General features: G+C 39.1%; 1 protein-coding gene across 1 annotated transcript; it reads right to left on the bottom strand.

The window, feature by feature from the left end:
- Positions 1-3,382: 3,382 nt before the first annotated feature.
- Positions 3,383-21,857, bottom strand: LOC311211535 (histone H4 transcription factor-like; the record flags this gene model as incomplete). The annotated part of the gene is made up of 8 exons (XM_084290315.1): positions 3,383-3,571; positions 8,493-8,631; positions 9,677-9,797; positions 12,466-12,543; positions 12,981-13,133; positions 16,410-16,521; positions 20,375-20,598; positions 21,707-21,857. 8 exons carry the CDS (start codon positions 21,855-21,857, stop codon positions 3,383-3,385), a joined length of 1,167 nt encoding a protein of 388 aa, XP_084146441.1.
- Between the last annotated feature and the right edge of the window lie 664 nt (positions 21,858-22,521).

The following is a 22,521-nucleotide window of genomic DNA, read 5'->3' as shown; positions in this document are numbered from 1 at the left end:
GTTTTTTGGGGTCTAATTGCAGGACTGATGGATGAGGTGTGATCAGTTGCTGAGACACTGCAGCTGAAAAAGGAGCCTGCAACCTTTGGTACATCATGTAATCCTAAGGAGGCTTCTCCTATCTGCATCATGACCTTCACGCCTATCACAAGGCTAAAGGTTAATAAAGCTCCTGTTTGTTTGTTGTAACGAATATCAGACCCGGGTTTGTTGTTCTAGGCAGTTAGTGTACAATTTACTCTGGCAGGTTAGGCAACAGACAGAGGACAATGTGTTTTAAAGCTGGGGTAATATAAGTAAGTCACTTTGTTGTCTTTGCAAAGCTCCATTTTAAAAGAATCTATAGAAACGTTTAATTACTCCCAAGACATGGGACATCAAGTCTGTTCTCAGGGCTTTATTCCACATGGACTCCTTCCTGCTTAATTTACTCTGGATTAAACGAAACAATTGCTTACTCTGAATGAGACCGTATATACATAAATCCATTAGGAACAAGAAATAACTGTGAGCAGAGACAAACCCTTAGGCCACCTGCGTGACCCAACAGTACACCTCTGTCTGACCTCCTCCTCCTGGCTATCCTGACTTGTTCCTTGTTTTGATTTGGGTTCAGCAGGATCCATGTGGAGGGACTTCTGTGCTCTCAAGGAGCTCTGCTTAAATTGAAGAAATTTGCTGAAGCAGGGCCTTGGACACTGTGCCTTCTGGAGGTGTACACGACTGACTTGCCAATAGCACACCAAATGTTTTATTCCACTGATGATACATTACCATTCAAGCACCTCTTTCATTAGACAGATGGCAAAAACTGTAAAACAAAATGAACTATGCAAAACTCAGGTTGCAGTTGAGTTTAAGCAAGAAACGGATTGAGTACCTTTTACCTGCACTGTGACTGGAGAGCTAATTCAGCACACACCAGCAGCAACAGAGAGCTCATGACAGAACATCAAAAGAGCTGGTCTGAGAGAATTTAGATTACTCAAGTGCTTTCAGAAAGGCTAAGCCTAAATAAAAATCACACTTAAGGTGCCTAGAGAACAGCTACACAGCCTCAGAGGTTTTGGTTGGGGAAGTGTAGGAAGACTGGAAAAGGGCACCAGAAGAGCAGAGAAAGCATCTCTTAAATCTCTTTAAGAAGCAGAGAAAGAAAGATGGTGGCAAAGGAATCCCACAGCAGTCAGCTCCCCAGTTAAAATAAATAAATAAAACATGCTAGCAGATAGCCAGGATGGCAAAGAGCAGACAATACTAGATTTATTGAAAACAAATCATGTGAAACCAGCCTAATGTATCTTTCTGTGGCAAGGTAACCAGTCTTGTTTAACTTCTCCTCTCATGTGCATGTATGGGCATCACAGAGAAAACTCCCCTTCTTACTCTTGTTTCTCTACTTGCAGTATTTCTTGGTCCAGAGAATAGGATTTCATACAGTGCTTTGGCTTTTTCTTTTTTAAAAGGATATCCTTCTAAAGGTTTGTTTGATGCGTGTGAGATAAACCAGCCCAAAGCTTCAAAAGGTTGGCGAGCACCTTGGCTCTTGTTACAGCTAAGACGCTCTGTGAAGGGGCAGCAGATTTCAACTATGTAACAGCAGCTTTAGAGCTGATACAGACCAGCACTGATCTGCAGCTTTCCGAAAGATAAAATACAAATCCATCTATTCATCCACTCCTCAAACACTTAAGCTGTGGCTTAGGTTTTTATGCACAAACGCTGCAATACTGCAGTTGGCTTAAGCTGATCTGAAACGACATTATCACTGAAGGAGGTTTGCCGTCCCCTCTTTTGTCTTGGCACTAGTGCTCACACAGTTGAACTAGCATTCGATGGTTGAACTGTAACTGAATCAGCTCCGTGATCTCACACGAGGGGAAGAAAAAAAAAAAGTAAATAAATCAGACCACACCACTCCCTTGCTTAGTTTTCAGACAGGCGAGAAAGCTGGCCTGACTTACCACAGGCTAATGTCAACAGAGAGGGAGGCAAGCAGGCTGGAAGGGAACTGCCTCCAAAGAAGGTGATGAAAAGGGCACAATTGCACGCGGTAGCAGATGCAGCGGCAAACTCAGTTTAAGGAATTCCTTGCCGATCTCATGCAAAGTGCACCCTCACAAAAAAAAGAGGGTTGTGGTGTGGAGGTGGAAAGAGCGGAAGGAAGAGGGTGGGGATTCTTACACTAAAATATCCACTGAAAAAAAAAATCACCTACAATATAGGTAATCATACTGAAGTCAAATGCACACTGTGGTTCTCAGTGCCCAGAGACGGGCACATGTATGAATCTTTCCTAGTTCAGAGCTTAAATGAATGGACGCTGCCTGCCCAGCACCCCAAGAATCAGATCCTTTACACCTTGAGCATACACAAGTAAGCCACGAATTAAAAGGCATGCTGGGGACCATCCTTGGACCTTCACCAGTGAGTTCTTAGTGCTCATGCTGGCAATATGTGAGCCAACGGGAGCACAGGTTGATAATTGTGTGGCTTCCTGGTAAACCTGAGGACACTTCTTCATGGGCAAAAAACTGAGGGAGATCATAATTTGCTTAAGACCACATAAGCTCCTCACTGTGGAGACAGTAACAGAATATGCTCTGTATTTGATGTGATTTAATAAAATTACCGTTTCAGGGCTTTAGGTAGGCTTTGCAAAGTGCTTTTAACATGTCTTGCTTTGTGGAATTACATGCCAAAAACCAGATTAGAGCAAATACTCCTCTTCCAAATGCTACACTTTAAAGCATGTGCAAAATAATAGAACTACTTAATGATCCAGCTTGGAGATTATTTTTTTTCAAGGAAAAATACTGTATTTTTTCATAACTGCTTCCTTAGAAACTATTGAACTATTTTTGTTAACATTTTTCATTTGCAAGGATAAGAAAAAGCCCTGCGTTCAGGAATTTAAGTGAGAAGGATTAAGCAACCTCAGTTGCAAATATATCTCATTATCAAGTCTGTTTGTGATGGTAGAGAGCTTGTACAAAGTGAAAAAAAAAATAAAATTAAAAAAAAAAAAAAAGATAAATCAGATTAATCACATTAGCGTAAGCAATGAATAATAGTGCTGTTTCTGTGGTATTAGGGAGAAGAATGCCTAGTTTAAAATTTTTGTCCTCAGACCTCTGAGAACAAAAAAGGCGTTCTGCATGATTTCCTCAAGCTCGGTCTTGCTCTGCTTCTTGGCAGACACCATCATTTTTAGGTACATTTTTTCCTGCTGTTAGCTGCGCTGCAGGGCACCATCTCCTAGGTCATCATCAAAGGGTTTCTTTGCCAGTCTGGCAAGCTGTCTCCTTCTCCCTCCACAGAGGCGAGGGCTGGCCCAGTCCCACTGAAATCCACAGCGGTCCCGTGCCAGACCCGCAGTTATGCGCTACGCTTGTTCCACAGACTCCGTCGGACCTTCGCCAGCTGGCTTTATCTGATGATCTGGCTCCAGGAGAACAAGTCCCTCGTGACTCACGTCCACCTCATACCTGATGCGCTCGGCAACAGGTTGTTTTTCGAGCTGGGTCCCACAGATGCCAGCGCACGATTCCTCGCTTCTTCGCAGGGCTTCTGTCTACCGGGAAGCGCTGAGTAACGCGCGGGTTCGACGAAGATATTTGCTGAACTCGTGCCCCGCGTCGCACGCGAGCGGGTGCCACCAACTCGCGGCGTGATTCAGAGCTCCCAGTCTGCAGGCACCCTCTATGGGCACTGCTGTGAAACACCGCTCGGGACCCGTCCAGACACAGCAGCGCTGGCAGGTGAGAGGGAACTTCAGAGTCACAGTGGAAATTAAGCAGAAACTAAAAACCACTTTTCAAAACTAAATGGATTTACATACATTCACTATAGTAAGCACAACTGGCACGAAAATTTTATAATTTGGTATCAAACTCAGGGAAAAAAAAATAAATCATTTCAAAGTTCTTCAATTCAGATGGATATTTTATTTTTCTTTCTACATGCAAGCCAGCATCTTGGAGTGCTAATGTAACACCAAAATCTTAACATCAATTTGAAAAAAAACTCTGAAAAGGTATCTTTGAAATCCATTGTCACAAATTACTATTGTCTAGTAAATACAACAGTGTTAACAAAGCTTCTGTATCCAAACTAGAGTACGAATGCAAATTCTAGACTAGATGACTGACAAGAAAATTGATTTAACTTTTTAGCTTTGTAAGGCCCTTGTGTGAATGCAAACACTGTGAATAATAATTAAGTGGAGCGGGTACCCAAGCCACAATAGCATAAGGCTCTAGTGTGTCATTAAGCAGCATAACTATGGAAAATTATTTGAAAATACAACTTTCAAAATAGGTTTCCATTAACAAATGATCATCCCATTGCATCTGCCCCCACAGTTTTGTCTTCAAAAATGAATTTGATGGGATCACACAATGCTGCAGCAATGTAGAACTTGTAGGCCATGTCCTTGCCTTTCAAGCTCAAAACCAAATCCGTAACACCATGTTTAAATCTGTCGTGTGAAGCCCTGGTCCTGAACGGGCCTTGTGTTAATTCACCCTGGTACCTGCAGCACAGCTGGCACTGAAGGCAGCAAACTCCAAATCAGGCAGGCATGGGCATCTGCCCAAAGGAGAAAATTGTTGGATAATGGATTGGAGGCTTCTGGTGAACTATTATAAAAGATCTGGAAAAGGCTCCACAGTATTTTGGTTGACTAATACTTTCCATTATAAAGGACTCTTTCTTTGGGAAGCATTAACACCTCTGTTGTCTGTTGCAGGCCTTTGATATTTAGCAGGGGAAGTCCCAGAGGCTATAGTGGTGCCTATTCATTGCCCAGAGAAACGTGAGTCAGTTTTACCTGTATTGTAAAGTATTAAAAATGTCGGGTCTCTGATTCATGCACAAAGGCAGATTAAAATCAGGCTACCACCCACAGCTGTCTGGCCTGCCCCCTCTGCACAGATGGATCAACTGCTCTTGAAACATCAGCTGAATTGCCACAATTTACAGCCAGGCATAATTTAATAACGCTAAAATCTGGGCACAAAGATCTCAGCTGCCTGCAAAGCAGAAACTTTCAAGGCAGTAACGACATGGATGGCTATGGGAGATTTCCCCTGCTGATGTTTTTGATCTGTGTTTATGACAGGGGCCTTTTGTTTCTTTTTCTTTTCTCTCTAGAAAACTGCAGTTTTCCACAGAAGATGCAGAGTGTAAATCCTTCAAAATACAAGTGCCCAGAATCCTTGGCTGCCTTGAAGTTGCACGGTCAGCTCATTCTCATTTCAATTTCAGACAACCTGTCTTTGTCCAAACCGTTCCCAGTCTGTCTGATACTCATTCCCTTCTTGCTGGCTGGGGGCTCACCCACGTGCAGGTTGGATTGTTTGTCCTGGGGCCTTAGCATCAGTTTGCCTAGGTAAGGAAATGATCATTTGGTAAGGGACAGTGATTGTAGTGTCCACCTTGTTGTGGACATCCACCACCGCCTTGAGAGTTCCTGCTTTGCAGACGGCACAGCAAGGTGTTCCCATGGATTACCTCTGGGTTCTCCAGGGACAGCGCTAATACATTGAAAATCAGTCTCATAGCTGCCTGACCACCACCTTCTCAGCTGTACAGGGCTCATTCAGTTCTTGTTTTAAAAATGTTTTCAACATCGGATTTCATTTTTACTGTGAGGAAAGATAGCTATCTTTTTGTCTGTGCCCTTAATACAAGAATCAGATTAATAATGTTTTAGCAAGCACTTTTCCTAGTGGGTCAGAATAACCATGGCTATGTGGAAATATTTATGGAAACGAAGAAGGCATTTTTAGCTACGCTGCCAATATCATTTGCTTTCTTGTCATTGTACCTGCAGCACCCAACAAATAGCTATAAAATTTAAATTACAGCAAACCCTACATAAATCCTAAATTCATCTTTAACTGTTTTATTTATACATAGCCATTGTTTTCATTTTAATGCATTCGTTTAACAGTGAATTGTAGCTTAAAAGCCCATTATAAAATTGTCTCTGTAATAACTCTTGAAATAATTTTAAAGTCTATGAAGCTAAGAAATGTAACTTATATATGTATATATCACACAAGCTGTTATCTGATTTCTAATAAATAGCGTAGTGGAGTTAATAAATAATGGGATGTATTCCCTACCATTTCAAACTTTGTCTTGTGTATTGTGTCAATGCTTTCCCCCAAGGGCTATATTTGTTTTATAAATAAATAAATACACACACACATATATATGCTATATGAATATGTGAAACTTAAAACTTTCTTCTCCAAAGGGTTATTAATGAACATATTATATGTGCATAATATTGTGTGTGTCTTGCATATATAAACTCTAAGCACATTAGAATAATTTAACATGAAAGCAGAGAAAAGACAGTATTATACACAAGATTTTGACAAGGATAGAAGTGCAAACTTCTTAATATTTTTTGCTTAAAAAAAACAAAAAAAAACAAAAAAAAAACACCTCTTCTGAAGAGTATGCTTTTCACAGATAAATCCACAAAAACACCGTTTTACTAGAAAGCCATCTGAATTCCCAAGCCCAGGTCAATTTCTATTAGTTTTTCCTTCACATTCACTGGTGTGGCTTCATCAACTCTAGAGGAAGTAGAAGAGCTTTCAAATGTCTGTACTGCGGTCTGAAGTTCTGAATACACCGGCTCCAGTATAGAAGACTCTGCTTCTACCAGAACATTTTCTCCAGTAGCTTGTGACCATGGCTGAAGTTGCGTGAAAAGTATTTCTGTTGTTGAAGTCTCTCTTTCGCAAGAGTCCCCTCCTTCTCTTCCCAAACTATTTTGACTTACTGGTGACTTATTTATTATCATCTTGTTATTAAGAGTCTGACCTAAGCTTGTGACAGCATTAAATACTGCTAAATTCAAACTCATGTGACCCTCATCATCTTCTTTATACCTAAAGGAATAGCATTGAAAATGCAAGTTACAAACACAGTATTTACAGCAGAAAATACCACCTAATATGATTGCCAAAATTGAAAATGTCTGCAATTAGAAGATGAATCAGATTGCTATTTATTATGTTGTACTCAAACAAAAAACACTGTATGAAGAGACAAATGCAATAGGGTTCCAATAAGTATTTTTCATCAAATACACATCACTTAATATAAAATAAGAAATACCTATTCACAATTATATTTTATGTGTCCCAAAATGGAGAGTGTGACTTCTTTGTACTATAGAAGCTGTTGATATATTTATGCACAGCTTACTTCCTTGGTGGATACAACTTACATGGTCAAAAACAAAATTCTTTCAACAATCTAGGTTACAAGAACTTCCCAGTGGTAAAGGCTATAAAAAAAAAAAAAAAAACAAACATTTTGACCATCTTTACACTAGGTTTTCCACCATGATAGCAAAATCTAAGATATAAATTGTTTCACAATATTTCACAGAATAGTTAAAGCTGGACCAAACATAAGACAACATTTAATTAAATATGTGGATCTCTTATACAAAACCTTAAAAAAGAAGAAAAAAAAAGTTACTTTATAATCTGAACAAGAATCAACTGGTGACATACCTGAAACGAGAATGACTGCTGAGATTGTGTGCTTTTCGAAGATGTAGGGTCAATGAATAACTCCAGCAGAAACATTTCTGACAGATGTGGCATTTGTATTTCAGAATACCATTACTCTTGGAAAGAAGTAGCGTTAGAGTAATTTAAGACTTGCACATCTACATGAGGACAATTAATCCTTTGTTGAAAAGGGGGAAAGTACACTATCTAGCTAAAAACCTTTTAGGGAGTTAACTTCAAAAAGGTTTAAAATGTGTGAGTTTTAGGCAAACTTGTCTGCTTAAGGAACCTTATTGAACATGTAAATTGTCTTTAATGCCTTCAGTACTGCACAAATCTTCAGTAGCAGTGAGACAGTATAGTTCCTCTAAAACCTTTACAGTTTACATTATAGCAGTGGTCATAACTCAGAAAGTTGAAGAAACAGGCAAAATATGTGCATGAACTACAAAAGTAGTTCATGCAGTTTCATATAGTTTTGCAGCCAAAACTATATTTTAATGTTGTGATGAAAGACTCACATGATCAGAGGAGATGTAAGCATTACATGCTTTATAGTTTCTTTATTTCCAGGTTACATATTAGCTCTAAGGGCGGAGTATCAACATGAGAAGAAAGGTGACATTGGATTTTAATCCCTGAAATATTTTGCATTTCAGATTAGGATTGGCATGTTGTTTTAGAGAAGAGGAAAAAAAAAACGTAAGTGGGGGGTTGGCTGGAATTCAAGACTGTGAGTATGCAACTGCATGTACTTACAGTAAGCAATTGAAATCTATAGGGAAGGATGAATCAGGTATTTTTATAATACTTACAAGAGTCCTAGAAATATGCGCAAATAGATACTTGATTTGATGGAAAAATGAAATATTTCCTTCATTCATATGAAACTAAACACATGTAGATTTGAAACTTAGGATCACTTATAGCAATATATTCTATTCTGCTCACCACATGTGCTCTCTTGTAATGCTGTTTCAAAGTTTGTAAAGTCCGTGAAGTAAAACCACATCCTTCAACATCACAGCTGTAGGCATCTGAATCATTGTGTGTTTCAACATGTTTATGCAGATCATATGCGTTCTTAAAACTGAAAACAAGGTAAAACAAATAACAGATATAATAGTACAGAGGAGTAGTCTTGTGGTTAATGTTTAGGACTGGGAGGTAGTAATTTTTGGCTCTGACAATGACAAGTGAAAGCGGAATATGTGTAAATCACTTCTCTTCTCTACCTCAGTTTTTCCACCTGTGAAAAGGGGATAATGCAGACACCTCTTTGATGTGCTCTGTATTTCATTTTCCATTCCTTCTTTCTTCCCACACATCCATGGCATGCCCAAATCTAGCTGATTTTTCCACAACTATGTTGCAAGGCATCAGCCTCTCTTTCGGTTCACACTGAGAAAATTCTTGTCCATTATGGATCAGTCATTTCATTATTTCTGGTCTAGAAATTCAGATTGTTTCCTTGTGTCCACCCACAGTATGAACACAAGAGTACTTAAATACTTGTTTACTTTACCCTACTTTCAGCATAAAAAGGCTAGACCTCTCATCTTCCCTGGCAAAAGTTACACATAATTTGCCAGCCTAGTGCTTACATACACAACTTGGTCTATCACATCACAGTGCTATATTTTCACTTTTTTTTTTTTTTTAATATTATTATTTCATTGTTGTTTGGCATCATATGATGAAAGCAGAAAAGAAACCACCACAGAAAAATCAGACAGCAAAAGGTATAGTGAACCTGTGGCTGAAAAATCACTCAGAAGATTATGACTCTCCCAGGAAATGTCCAGCGGCCATTCAGAATGGCAAAACCCACCGCTTAAGGCACTACTGCCACACATCTCCACTTGCCATTATCATGGACCATCTTATAGTCCACACAGTCTTGCCAAGAAAAGTCCCCTTTAAAACATCAATCCTTCTTTACCAGAAGTTCATGAACTACAATGTTTTAACAGATGAAGGCAGATGAACAGCAGATAAATCTATTACATTTCTTCCTTGACCAGTTGACTGTTTTAATGGTTGAAAAGTTTTCTTATCTCTGTTAACTCCTATGTAAAAACTAACTCAGTTCTACAGTTCTGCTCACAGAGCTACAAGCCTTAAAATTTTCTGACCTGCTGTCACAGAGGTGACAACGGAAAGGACGTTCATCACAGTGTCGGTATCTGGTGTGTGCTTTCAGTGAGGAGACGCTTGTGCATACTGCATCACAAAGCGGGCACGTAACACGGTTAACTGCAGAAAGAAAGATACTTTCAGTCCTGTATCACAGGAGGACATTCAGTCCACTATGGCACATGACAAGAAAATGTAATACAAGCTCACATTAGAATCAACAGATTACAATAATTCAGAAACAAAATATACAGAGAAAAAAAGGAGATAAAAATGGAACACAGGTAGAAGAGAAAGAGTAGTCAAATACCAGTAATCTTTTATATGTATATATAACATTACAATGTTTCGAGTTACTTTCAAAAAAGGTAAGGGAAAAAGATGTAGAGGATCATGTTTCACTCTCCAGGCTCTAACAAAAGGATGATTATCTTCTTGCCTGTAGCACTTTGGGAGGCTTCCTAAAAGGTGCACGTTGTCTGGAGGCCTTCTGACAGACAAGCACTGGCAAATCTACCTTTAATGTTTAAGGTATTACCACTCTTTAAAAAGGTGGCAGAAGGAATATGTGTCTGCCCTCCGCCTCCCCGTTTCACATTCGGATACGTTTGCTTAAGGCATAATAATGGTAGGTGCTTGCTGAGCTGCCAGACTTTGAACTGCAGTGGCTGAGGCACAGGTTTGCTCTGCTGACTCTGGAACAGGGGAGAACCTCTGGCACGTTGGCAGGCAGGACGGCAGCATCTTAAGCTGAACAAATGCTTGCTTTGCTGCGTGTGAATCAGCAACCTGATGAATGTGGTAGGAAGAATCTTAACAAAGAAGTATGGGATTTCAACAAAACCTGTTATATTTAGGACCTTGAAATAATGCCTTATTTTATAATCAGACCGGTGCTCTGCAGGTGGCCAGTGAAAATCATGCAGTTGAAGTGTTCATGTTTTCTCAAAAAAAAGGAAGTAAGTGTAATGTGTTCTAACTGCTCTGGAATCCCTGCATAGACACTTTTCCTCAAAGTTTGTCTTGAGGTAGGATAATTTCTTTTTCTCCCTAAAATAAATAGCTTCATGTGCAAAATTAATCTGGAGTAACAACCTGTAGAACTGCACCAGTGAAGTCTCTTGAAATGGTAGTATCCAACAGTTTACTTCGTCTTCTGGCACGTAAATGTATCCATGTGGGGAGCAATTTCAAAATACCCACAGACTTTGCATTCACATCACAACTTATCTCTGGCTAATTTCTTATAGATGGGCATAATTTTCACTATTTATCTATACCAAAAGCTATTAAGAAATATGCTGGAGTAAGAATCTTAAAATGTCATGTCTGCACTGGCAGTCTGCACTAGCAGACATGTATGCTGCCAGAATTTTTAAAGAAAGCTGAATCATGAACCGAGAAAGTAACTGGCTCTAATGTCTGAAGAGATTTATGTTGTGCCTAAACAATTGGACCCAGGATTGCTTCACAGCTTCTTCAGCCAAGTTCACGTTGCAGCTGGTTCACAGTGGTTTACTGGGACGTGACACAGGATCACATCATCCTTGTTCCTAGGTCCAGCCACCCTGTGATTTTCCCTGGCTGTGCAAGCAGGGCACAGGATGAATTATGAGGGGACAAGGCCAGCCAGGCCCCTTGTACAGTTCACAAAGGTTTAGATGCAGCCAGAGGGGCCAGAAACAAACAGCCCTGTTAACCACACGTCTTATTTTAGATATCAAGTCTATTTTAATGTGTATTATGCTTTAATTAAACAAAGAAAAGCAACCTCAACATATTTAAACTGCTTCATTAGCTAATAAAAATAAATAAATTTGTATCTATTTCCATTTTCTGTCCAAAATCACCTTGACACAAAGGAATATAACTAGTCTAGTAAACAAAAATCTCTCTACTTTCTGACATAAAATATTAAAATTAAGATATTTTAGGTAGATGCACGTCAAGTGTAAATATATTTAAATATGAACATGGTTAATCTTGGTAGCTCACAGTAAGCACCAAATCAAATGCATACTGTTAAGCATCAATGCATTGATTTGCAGAGAGTGAAAAATCATGTTTTCTTTACAAATGCAACTAGAATGTAGAATCTACCATGACTGAGCAAGTCTGCACATTGCTACTCGTATGTTTATACAACCTAAATAACTGGTACCCAGGTCTGGCTACATGGTTCAAATATTCCTGTTCCCAAAGCAAAGACCCACCCGCTTCTCGGCTTCTGTATTTCCTGTATGTCCAAGAGCAATATCACATGTTTCCTTGTGCTTGGATGCTGTAGGATTCTTTCCCAGCAAGTCATAGCTGTTGTAGTATAACTTGTGGGAATAATTTGGGGACCTGAGGGAGATTGTGGTTAGGTCAATGAAGGACTATGCCATTTGAGTGAAGCTGATTATGTACTGCAAAGTGAGCAGAGCTGCAGCTCAAGCTAAAACAATACTTTGGCTTTAACCATTTGCCCAGTCATGAAAGCAAGTAAACAGGGATGCAAGTGAAGAAAAAGCATCTGCACAGGAAGCTACTGCAATATAGAAAAGCCCACACTGAACATCCGCCTTAAACTTTTTCATCAGAAGGCATGAAGAAGGGAGTTCCTTTGCTTCAGTGGGACTGGCAATGAAATTCTTGCTTTCCAGAATTTGTAACCCAGTTGTCCTAGTTTTGTCCCTTAATTTTCTTAGCTGATACAACAATACCTCAGTAACTCTGTAGTTAATCAAAAGCTCTATAAGATGACCTGGAGAAAAGCATGTTTTAATCTTAAAAAGCTCTGACTTACCATGTACCCTCATGTGATCCCGTAGCAGCCTTTCATTGGCAAAATATTTGTGACAGTTCTGGCAAACAAATATTTGTTCTGAATTTAAATAGAAATTATTTAGTGGCAATACAAATCACTTATGAAAGATATATTAATTAATAATCTATAGCTGCCAGTTTTGTGAATAAGCTAATACAACATTGGGACAGTTTCAGTATTATTTTTCATTACCAATACTCTTCAGAAAAAAGCAGAGTTTAGGCTTAATGAGAAGGATTCTTTATCAGTAACTTAATTTCATCCTCAGTCAGATAACAGCGTTCAAAACACTAACAGTTTGAAATTTGAGTCAATTCTTCTGTCAATAACCTAGAATGCTTTTACTTTCCATCACCAACATACTCATGCTTTCATGAGATTGACTTATAAGAAGAACAGAATTATTTATGAGACTACATGTGTACATTTATTATAAAACACCTTAAATGAAAATCTCTTTAAAACATACACAAAATAAAAGCATATCCACTTACTGTCTTCTGAAACTTGTCTCTTTACATGGTCAAAAAACTTAGTGTTATTGGAGAACATTCCTCCACAAGTAGGACACGCTACAACTCTTTCTTGCGTGTGGGTTCTTAAATGATCCCATAGCTTGTGCTTGCCTTTAAATACTCCTAAGCAGTCTAACACAAATAGACAAAAAAAAAAAAAAAAAAAAAAACACAACAAAAAACCAGCTGCAGGTGAGTGCTACAGTCTTTCTTGAAAAGAAACAGTAAGACACATGTCTTACCATTGTATTTTTAGAAACCCAAAGTAAAGCCTCTTCTGGGAGAAACAACAACAACCACCACCAGACTGTTGCAAACCTCATGTGACATTTAGCCCCGCAAATATCTGTGACAAAGTCATATTATTTGTCAGTAATCAGAATTCTTTGAGACATGTTGTCCACACGTCCTCCTCAAGAAAATCCTAGTTTTGAATTTGCAGCATGCACGCTCCTATACTTTCAACCATCAGGCATCAAAGTTTTTGACTCTACCTGTATGTTCATGAAGTAGAACAGAGATAAAATTCATTACTATCTCTGTTGCTATCACAGAACCCAAGCAAAATGCATGTTCTCTGTTCCCTTGAGAAACAAGAGAATAAGACGGGGTAGAGAACACACGTCAAAGAACTCCGCTTACTGACCTCTTTTTTTTTTTTTTTTTTTTTTTATCTCCACATTTTCTATCTTTACATACACGTTCGCGTAGTGGTTAACCACAAGCAGTCAGCTATCCACCAAGCAATCTTTGCATATAAATAGCAGTGTCAGACCTCTTGAGCTCAGGAACAGACTGGTACTGTAGACACAGAGCAAGAACAACACAACTAGAAAGTTCTGGTTATTGACATGTGACACATAAGGGTCTAGTAGGCTAATGTGTTGGTGTAAATGAAGCTCAAGAAAAGCTCTCGGTAGAAAACTTCAGATAGTTGTGAAAGAATACCCTGCCGTATCACATAAGGAGAAGCTGCCACAAGACTCATCTACCTACCAAAGATAACAGCTATGCAGAAAAGTGCATTTTTAGAAAGGTGAAGTAACAGCCTGGACTCAATTAGAGACTCTTAAGAGTCAAGAAGACTAAATTCAAATTCAAGAACAAGAGGTAGGAAAAGGTAAAAGATTCTTTGTGGATGATGCATGAAAATGGTCATCAGGTGAATCAAACTCAATGACAGGTTGGGTACCTTTAGGTCTCAGAAATTAATACGTAAAATTAATTTAACAGAAATGATTCACCTAGCTCATTTAATCAAGTAGGTGCATCGTGAGTTCCAAGTTCCATTTTTACTACTCATGGGGACTTTGCCTCTAATAGAACAACAATGCCATAGTCTCGATAACAACCCACATCCAAACCAGGCAGTAGAATAGAGACAACTTCCTGGAAAGGACCTCTGAGCTTCAGATTACCATACTTAGCAAAGGGCAAAGCCCTAGACCCTTCATTAAAAGACAAAGGAAACCTAAAACCTCACCTTGCCTACAACGAGGAAATAGGATCATCAGTGTCTCCTTCATCTTTACTGAGTACAGGATACTTCTGGTCAGGTCTGCTCTAATATGGTGATGCTGCATATCCTTCGATGACAATTCCACAAAAACAGCTAAGTTGAGAGAGAGAGCAGCAGGAAACCTCCACTCATGCACCCTGTGTGTTCTGTCTTGGGACCTGCATTTACGTGCACTGTAGGGATGCTGTGCGGGGCCTTGCACCTCACCTGCCCTGCCTCGGACTTGCTGAATGAGCTTCCTGGCTTGGCCATGTTCCGTGCCAACTGGAGATGAGACCTCACTTGCCTGTGTGTGTTTCTTAAGTTTGGGGTTTGGAATGAAAAGTTGTCTTTCACTTCCTGGACATCATTATTCTGCATGCTGCTTTCAAAAGTTAATCACCACCCTGAATGTCCAGATCACAGACTAATATAGACCCCACAACACCCAGGATATATGTATATATTTTTCTGAGGCAGGATCTTGGTCTCAGAAGAGGTCTGAAAAGTTCCTGAGTGACAGAGAACTTCCATGAGTTCAAGAGGCAACTGCTACAGTACTTTAATATCCTCCTTTAAAATGACTTTCCTAACTTCCTACTTGCACCTCTCTTGTTACAACTGAAGCTCATTACTTCACATTCTTTCTAGCACAAACATGGAGAACAGATTTCACTGTTCCTAGCAGCAGGGCATTCCTTCAACATATTTGAAGATGTTGTATTCCTTTTCTTTCACACTTCCCTTTACCCATTCTGTTATTCACGCCATAGATTCCGACGAATCCTTTCAGCTGTTCTAATAAGATGATATTTTTTTGAAAGCTATGATCACACAGATATGTGATTTTATTTTCCTCTAAGAACTACAGATTTTACACTATCAGGAAACTGGAGTGAGTTCCCCAGCCAAAAAAAAAAATGTGCATCTGTTCTCATGATGGAAAGGGATGATGTTGCCTTGCATCCACGGACTGGATTTGGCCATCACCACAGTGAATACCTAATCCAAAAAGTAACTTTAATAAATTGAAAAGACTTGTATGTGGGGGGTTATATATAAAGAGGATATAAGTTAGATATAAAGAGGATTCCAGTCAAACCAGGACTTTGTTGATACATGTTAAATTGCCAGGTTTAAAGCAAACAGAATGAATCTGCTCCAGGACCAGGGTCCAACAAATAGTCTCTTTATTCTTGAGCAGAAAGCCTTCTCTTCTTGGGAGGCTCTGCTCATACACTTTGTAGGTCTGAAGCTGAATGGCATGTACATCAGATGGCAGTCCATACTTTTGTTCTTACTCAAACAATAAAGGCATCTGCTATGAAAGAGCGTCAATGGAATGTGGCTTCTACAACAGAGCCAAGGGCAGAACATCTGCTTTGAAGCCATGACGATAATTTTAACACGAGAGGTAGCTAGCAACACAGACAATGCATTAGAAATGCTCTTTCTCACCACAGAGTGAGTTGAGAAAAACTAGAATGACAATAGGTGTGCTTCCCTTGATTTGAAGAGACAGGTGAGAGTAAGCAGAGAGTAAGCTCATCAAAGGTTATCGTGAGGGAAACATTCCTGGTCCTGAGTGGCAGAATATAATTGAAAAGTCTCTTTGAATGGTATACAAACTGACATTCACAGACTGAATTATGAAGAAACCCAGCCCTGGTCAGTACTGACATTTCTCAGCTTACTCTAAGTGGGAGCTGAATGCATTTGGTCCCATGGATGACATGAACTATTCTATTTAAATCATGGATGCTATAAAATAAAAGTGTTCTGCAACTATTTTAGGTGAAAGAAAATCTGAAGGTTTTATAATGTCCTATGCAATACGTAACACTCAGTTAATTTTATAAGAAACACTGCAGAGAAACTATTTTTTGCAATTAAATTTTTATATAAACTACCTTTCCAGTGACAATAAACAGCTTTCTTCTGATCTGTAACAGTTTTTTCCTCAGTAGCATAAGCATGATGAGCAACATGTTGATAGAACCACTCTGGATTATTGAAAGCAACCTAAAAACAAAAAAGAAGCATGGAGAAGTTAAGACAGTTTTGGCAGGAAATCAGTTGACAGGACCATAGAATTAAGTGCTTTTAGAAACCAGACATCAGTAAATATTGCAGTAACATTTAATTAACTCACGCCAACAGAAAGAAAATTACATCGTTACAAAAATGTAGAACATTCGGCAGTATCCACCACAAAACCTGAATTTGGACCTACCATCATGTAGTTGAAGCCTGTCTAGCTTAATTGAGGGAATGCTACCCGTTCTTCACTTCTACCTGCTCATGGGAAGGCTATGAAGGAAATAGGAAAGCTGCACGATGATTAGACTGAATTAGGTGTTATAGATAGAGCGCTCCACCAGTCGGTGTGTGTGACAAGGGGCAACTCGACTTTAATTAGCCTCTTCCTCAGTCCACAAAAATCCACACCCGCAGTGAGAGTACACTGCACGCTGCACCTTCTTAAAGTCAAAGGGCGTCATCCAGCTGCAGACTGTCCTCAGTGGCAACTTAAAGTATCCCTCTCTCATTTCCCAATAACGTAACCCCTTAACCTCCCCGTTGCACTAGCCCCGTTTTGTGAGGCTACACATTGAATTGGGACAAGGCATTAAACAGATCTGGCATTAAACAGAATCTGATTGATCTGAATTGATCTGGCTTTAAACGCTAGGGAGAGGAAATGGCGGGAAAAAAACCCTCCTTATGCTGGTATTGCCACTGCAGATAATGTGCAGTTGATTCAGATTGAAAGAGATTTATCTTTTTAGGAAAAATATGTAAATGAAAAACTATTCACTTAGTATTATGTTTTTAATGATCCTAATCTTTGGAGAGTGGATTAAGCTAAGCTGTTAAAAGGCATTATTTGCGCAGAACAGGGCATTCACATGAGGAGTTAATGCAGGCGAACTGCTGCATTTTTAATTCGTACTCCTATGTATTTCACAATAGCTCCTCGGGGAAGACAAGCCCTTATTTCCTCTGAAGGGCTTGAAACATGATCTGAGAAATCCAAGGTCCTGTGTATATGAAAACATGCAGGCATATTAAGGTGAATCAACTAAAGGGATTAAGCTCGACAGCAATGGAAAGCCTCTTCACTTCCTCATCACAGTGACCATAGAGGGGTTAAACCCGCTGTTATTTATTGGCACCATCTCTTTGAGTCTTTCCCCGGAACTTTCTTGAGCATTTCTTTATTTGTACATAGAGGAGGAGAGAAGTTTTGGGGGCTGTTGCCGCAATTAGGAGCTTTACCTTTGGGGAACCAGAATCTGACACGGTAGGAGGCACCGCAACAGTCGGGGGAAGCTGTATAGCCGATTTTCAAAGAGAATTATATTCATAACTGTGGGAACATATTTGCAGGAGGGTGGGAAATGTAAGCAGCTTTCCCTGCCCTCACAGTTCTCCTTCGCAGTGCGCCCTACCCCACCTCCTGGGTCTAGTCTAGCCTGCCTACTAAGTTGGGAAACATTCTTTTAATTAATAAAATTCACAACATAGTTTGAACTTGAAAAAACATGTATAAAAAGATTTAGCAAAATGCTATGGACTAAAGGAGTCCATCAGCCACAAGCGCCCGCTTACAGAAACGAAAAACAGAACATGAAATTGATGAACACGAAGATTTTTCTTTTTTTTAAGTGTGCTTTTCAAGGACTGTGTTTACTGACAGATGCAGTAAAATCAAACTTTAGAGGGCTTGGAAGTTTTTCTTAACTTCATTTTTTAAAGTACATAGACCAATTGTTGCATTGTGCAAATAAAGGCTGATTAGTATGTATTAAAAAGTATTGATACCTTAAAATAACTACTGTTAGAAATATGACTCCTACAAGCTAGGAGGCACAACAGAAATAACATTTGTTTGTAATAGTTTGTAATCAAACTATGCAAACCATCCCAAAGTTATCATAAATAATGCTCTGTATTATATGCTCAGGCACACAGCTTTAAAAAGAAGAGACGGGGGATATTTCCATGCTTAATCCAACAGTGAATAAAAGCTTACTTACAGAGGGAGAATTTCTCACAGATTGACTGACAACAGAATTACCTCTCCCTATAAACTTTGCTCGCAGATTTTGTCATTCCTTATATAAAGGAAAAAAAAAATCAAAGAGAGATATCAAAGCATTTTTTGGGTGTAGGTATTCTAAACTCAAAGCCAAAAGAGCCAAATGGATATTTCTGGGCATTCTGTCCAACAATAACATACGCCTGACCAGACACTCACCCTTTACATATGCTCTGGCATAAACCATCTGTAAATTGAAACGTTAAGAGGAAACTAGAAATAACCTTATACTTAGTAAGGAGAAGGTTAGCAAAACAAAGCATGGACTATAACTACCACCAGGAAACAAAAACATTTTCATTCCAACATTACACTTACTCTAATTCAACAGTGTGGTGTACGTGAGGGATACAGCATGTATATAAAGCATCACCAGTCTGACAGTCTCTTGCATGGACATATTTTCATCCTCATTAGCTCTTGTTTGTAACATCAAAAAGCGTAATTTATGTCATAAATTTAAATTTAACACAACTTTGATATGAAGAAGTCATAGATAAGGATTTAAGGATGATAACCCGTGCGTCATTGGAGGGCCCTGGGAGACAGAAGGTAACAGGATGAAAGGCCTTTCAAAAACAGAGTTTTTGTTTGGATTTGTAGTTTGATGTTACTAAGCCTACATCAGATTTACCCATATAAGGTTTACAAAACTGTCTAGTTTTACATTTTTTTTTTTCCCATGGCACAACTCATTTCAGGTGTATCTTGTTCTCCAGTATCACTTTGGTTTCAATTATATCATTTAAGTCAAATTAAATCAAAAACTCATACAACGTGGCAAAAAGTAATGTAGATTGGATAGATACACAGCGGCAATTTATCTCATCTCAGAGACAGAAGTAGTGTAGATGAGCTGTCTAAAAACTAATTTGTGCAACAGCTACACAGAAGGGGGCGGTATGAAAAGCTCTTCTGCAAGGCATCACATCTACAGATGCAAAGGTAACGCTCACTGGCCAGGAATAACACCTGAGCTTCTGAGTCCAACAGGGACAGGGAAAAGTGCTTCCCTATAATATCACCCTATAATATCACATCAGTGTGAAACCACTTCTGATCAGGAGCAAACACCTCTAAGAAACAGAAGAGCACATGCAGCACTATGTTAACATTAACATTCTCAAAAAAAAATAATATAGCAGCTGTTAATCATCTTGATTCATGTGATACACAAATAGCACAGCTGGAACTGAACGGATAATCATTTTCTTTAGTACAGGATACCACAAAGTGGTCAAGATACAGCCCATTTTTAGGTCAAACCAATCCTGGCCACATTTGAATGTGAGACTTGTATGAAAAGCCTATTGCAAGCATTTGGTTTCTGTTCCAGTCAAAAATTAAAAACAACAACAACAACCAAAAGCAAAAAAACAACATTTCAAACTGACCAAGGAAACATCAGATATTCCGACGCTTTTCTTTAGATAAATGATAAGCTCTCTGGACCTCTCTAGAAGCTACCAAATTGATTAATTTAACATTCAACTGGGTATATTACAGTTTTGCATGTATGCTCTTAAAGCACGAAAATTTTAGTCACCATAAAGAGAAAGAAAATTTGAAGTCATAGATGCTATATAAGTATCTTGTTTACATTGTTGTGAATGCTACCATAATACCATAATAGTCCCCAGATCTAATTTATGAGGGCAGTGGGAAGCCTTGTACAGAGGTAAGTTTGAGCAAAAAATCCTAGTAGTGAGTCAAATCCAAAGGTAAAGTTAGGAAATCAGAAAAGTCAGTAATATCTCAACATACACAACTTACATTACAGTTCTCCCAATTGCAGACAAACTCCTCTGAGGTCTGTGGTAACTGATGCCAGCTACGGCTGGTCAGCAAACATGCTGGCAAGTCGCGGTGCAATGCCCGTAACCGAGAGCCCACGAATTTCAGTTTGGTGTGGTAACTGTGAAAATTGACGTGTGTTATCAGCTCTCTGGGATCTTTTGCCCCAAATTCACAGTTTCTCCACCAACACCGGTAATGCTCTAAACACAAGAAAGAAGTAACAACATTTTACACAACTCTGCATGAAACCTGCAGGCGTTGCTGCAACAGCGAGAACACCAACAGCACTTACATTTGCAATAACCCCACCATCTGTAAGTAACCCTATCAGGGATGCTGGTAATTGCTATCTGCTGATAATGTGGTAGGGAAAACTTGCAAATCTCAGTGGCAAACAGATTTTCCACTATCTTAAAGCTGTAGCACTACTCGAGTGCTTTGTACCTTCAAACACAACTTTTTACAGAAAGGCGCTTAACAGATTCAACAGGAAAATTTTGTAAAAAATTTGTAGTTTTCTTAGGTATATACTATGGTACTCTCTGGTTTAGGTCACACAGACATTGTTAATGTTGGTTCAATTCTACTTTTTTCACCTTTAATTAAAACTCATTCACCTTTAATTAAAATGTCTACACCTGTAATTACACTTGATTACAGTGTTAAGAATAAAGAGCAGGATACACGAGAGCCAAAATAGTTATATTAACAAGTCTAGTATATTATTGCTATTACATCCACAGGGACTGCCTATAATTTTCTGCAGAATCAGATTTTTTGTTTTCCTTTTAAGTACACTTAGTACCATTAAAAACATGTAAAATACAACACCGGTCATAAAACAGCACTGGTGTTTGTAACCAAACAAGGCAAACACCATATGAACAATAAAAGTTTCTGTTTTTCTATTAAGATTCATAAGACTGCTACTTCAAACCTGGAATTCAGAAGCACCAGGCCAGTTGCCTGAAAGGGAAGCACTCTGCCATTCAAAAGCAATTCTCTAAAATCTGTTTTAGACAATTCCACCTGCAGAGGACCTAACCTTAGAAAAACCCACAGCAGAAGTTCCCAGATCACCTCTCCAGTCTCTTTCCATTTTAATAACAGCTATCAATAGAAACAAAGATCCAAGACAATCAGATCTCAAATAAAAAGCAAGTGTAAATCTTCATCTAAGGGCTTTGGGCAGCTGGGTCCTTGGGAAGCTATGAAGGTCTGTGTAAACTGAAGTCAGTATTACTTTCTAGCCTAGAAAATAATCTTCAGTACTGCAACACAATTTGTGTGACATGAAACACAAGTCACCTGCTGTTTCCAGGGGGTGCTGTAGATACTCTTTCAAGTGTCCTGCAACGTGATCACAAAACTCCTCCATGCGTTTTCCTACAAAGAGGCATTCTTCCCATTCACAAGGCAATATCATTTCAGAGTTCTTAAATTTGCTTCCAGGGGCCATCGCCTACAATTTTTAGCAGTACAGAGAAGTTTTAGTTACTGCATCACATTCTTGTAGATTTCCCTTGTAAAAACGGCAGTTAAGATTACAGGTTCCTGAATGACATAAATGTTATTTTTTTTTTTTCTTTGATTACTGGGCACTTTATTTTAGGAATCTGTGACCACATTTTGCAAACATTTACACCTTGCCAGAAGCCCCCCGTTGTGACATTTTCCTTACAGCCATATAGCTGGAGCCCTATGATCAGCGTCCCAAACATCTGCTACCATAATTTAACTCCACAGAAGCGCTGTAAAACATCTTCCAGACAAAAAACCCAGTCAAACTCTGGGAGGAGGATGGCAACAAGCAGGTGGGAGGAGGTTCGTATCATCCCTTATCAGCACATACAGATCTGGAAGACGGATGGCTTCCAATAGCCTAAAGCATCAGTATAAAAGCCTGCCTGTGCCTCCACTGCTGCTGCTACTGAGTCGACTGCTGAGAAGTCAGGTAGTAACGTAATGCTAGTTAAAAATATAGAGCGTGCCAGTGGAAAAACACGCAGGAGTCAGCGCGTCAACTCTGTGGTGTTAGGTAGACACTGTTAAAAGCAACCTGCAAGATTTCACCGTCGAGTACTTCAACAAAGTTACTCCAAACGCTGAAATGAGCATCACTG

The sequence above is a fragment of the Netta rufina genome (assembly GCF_964035555.1).
Source record: "Netta rufina genome assembly, chromosome: 1".
NCBI lineage: Eukaryota > Metazoa > Chordata > Aves > Anseriformes > Anatidae > Netta > Netta rufina.
Note: the sequence above shows the minus strand (reverse complement) of the source record. Positions and strands in the feature narration are given on the sequence as shown.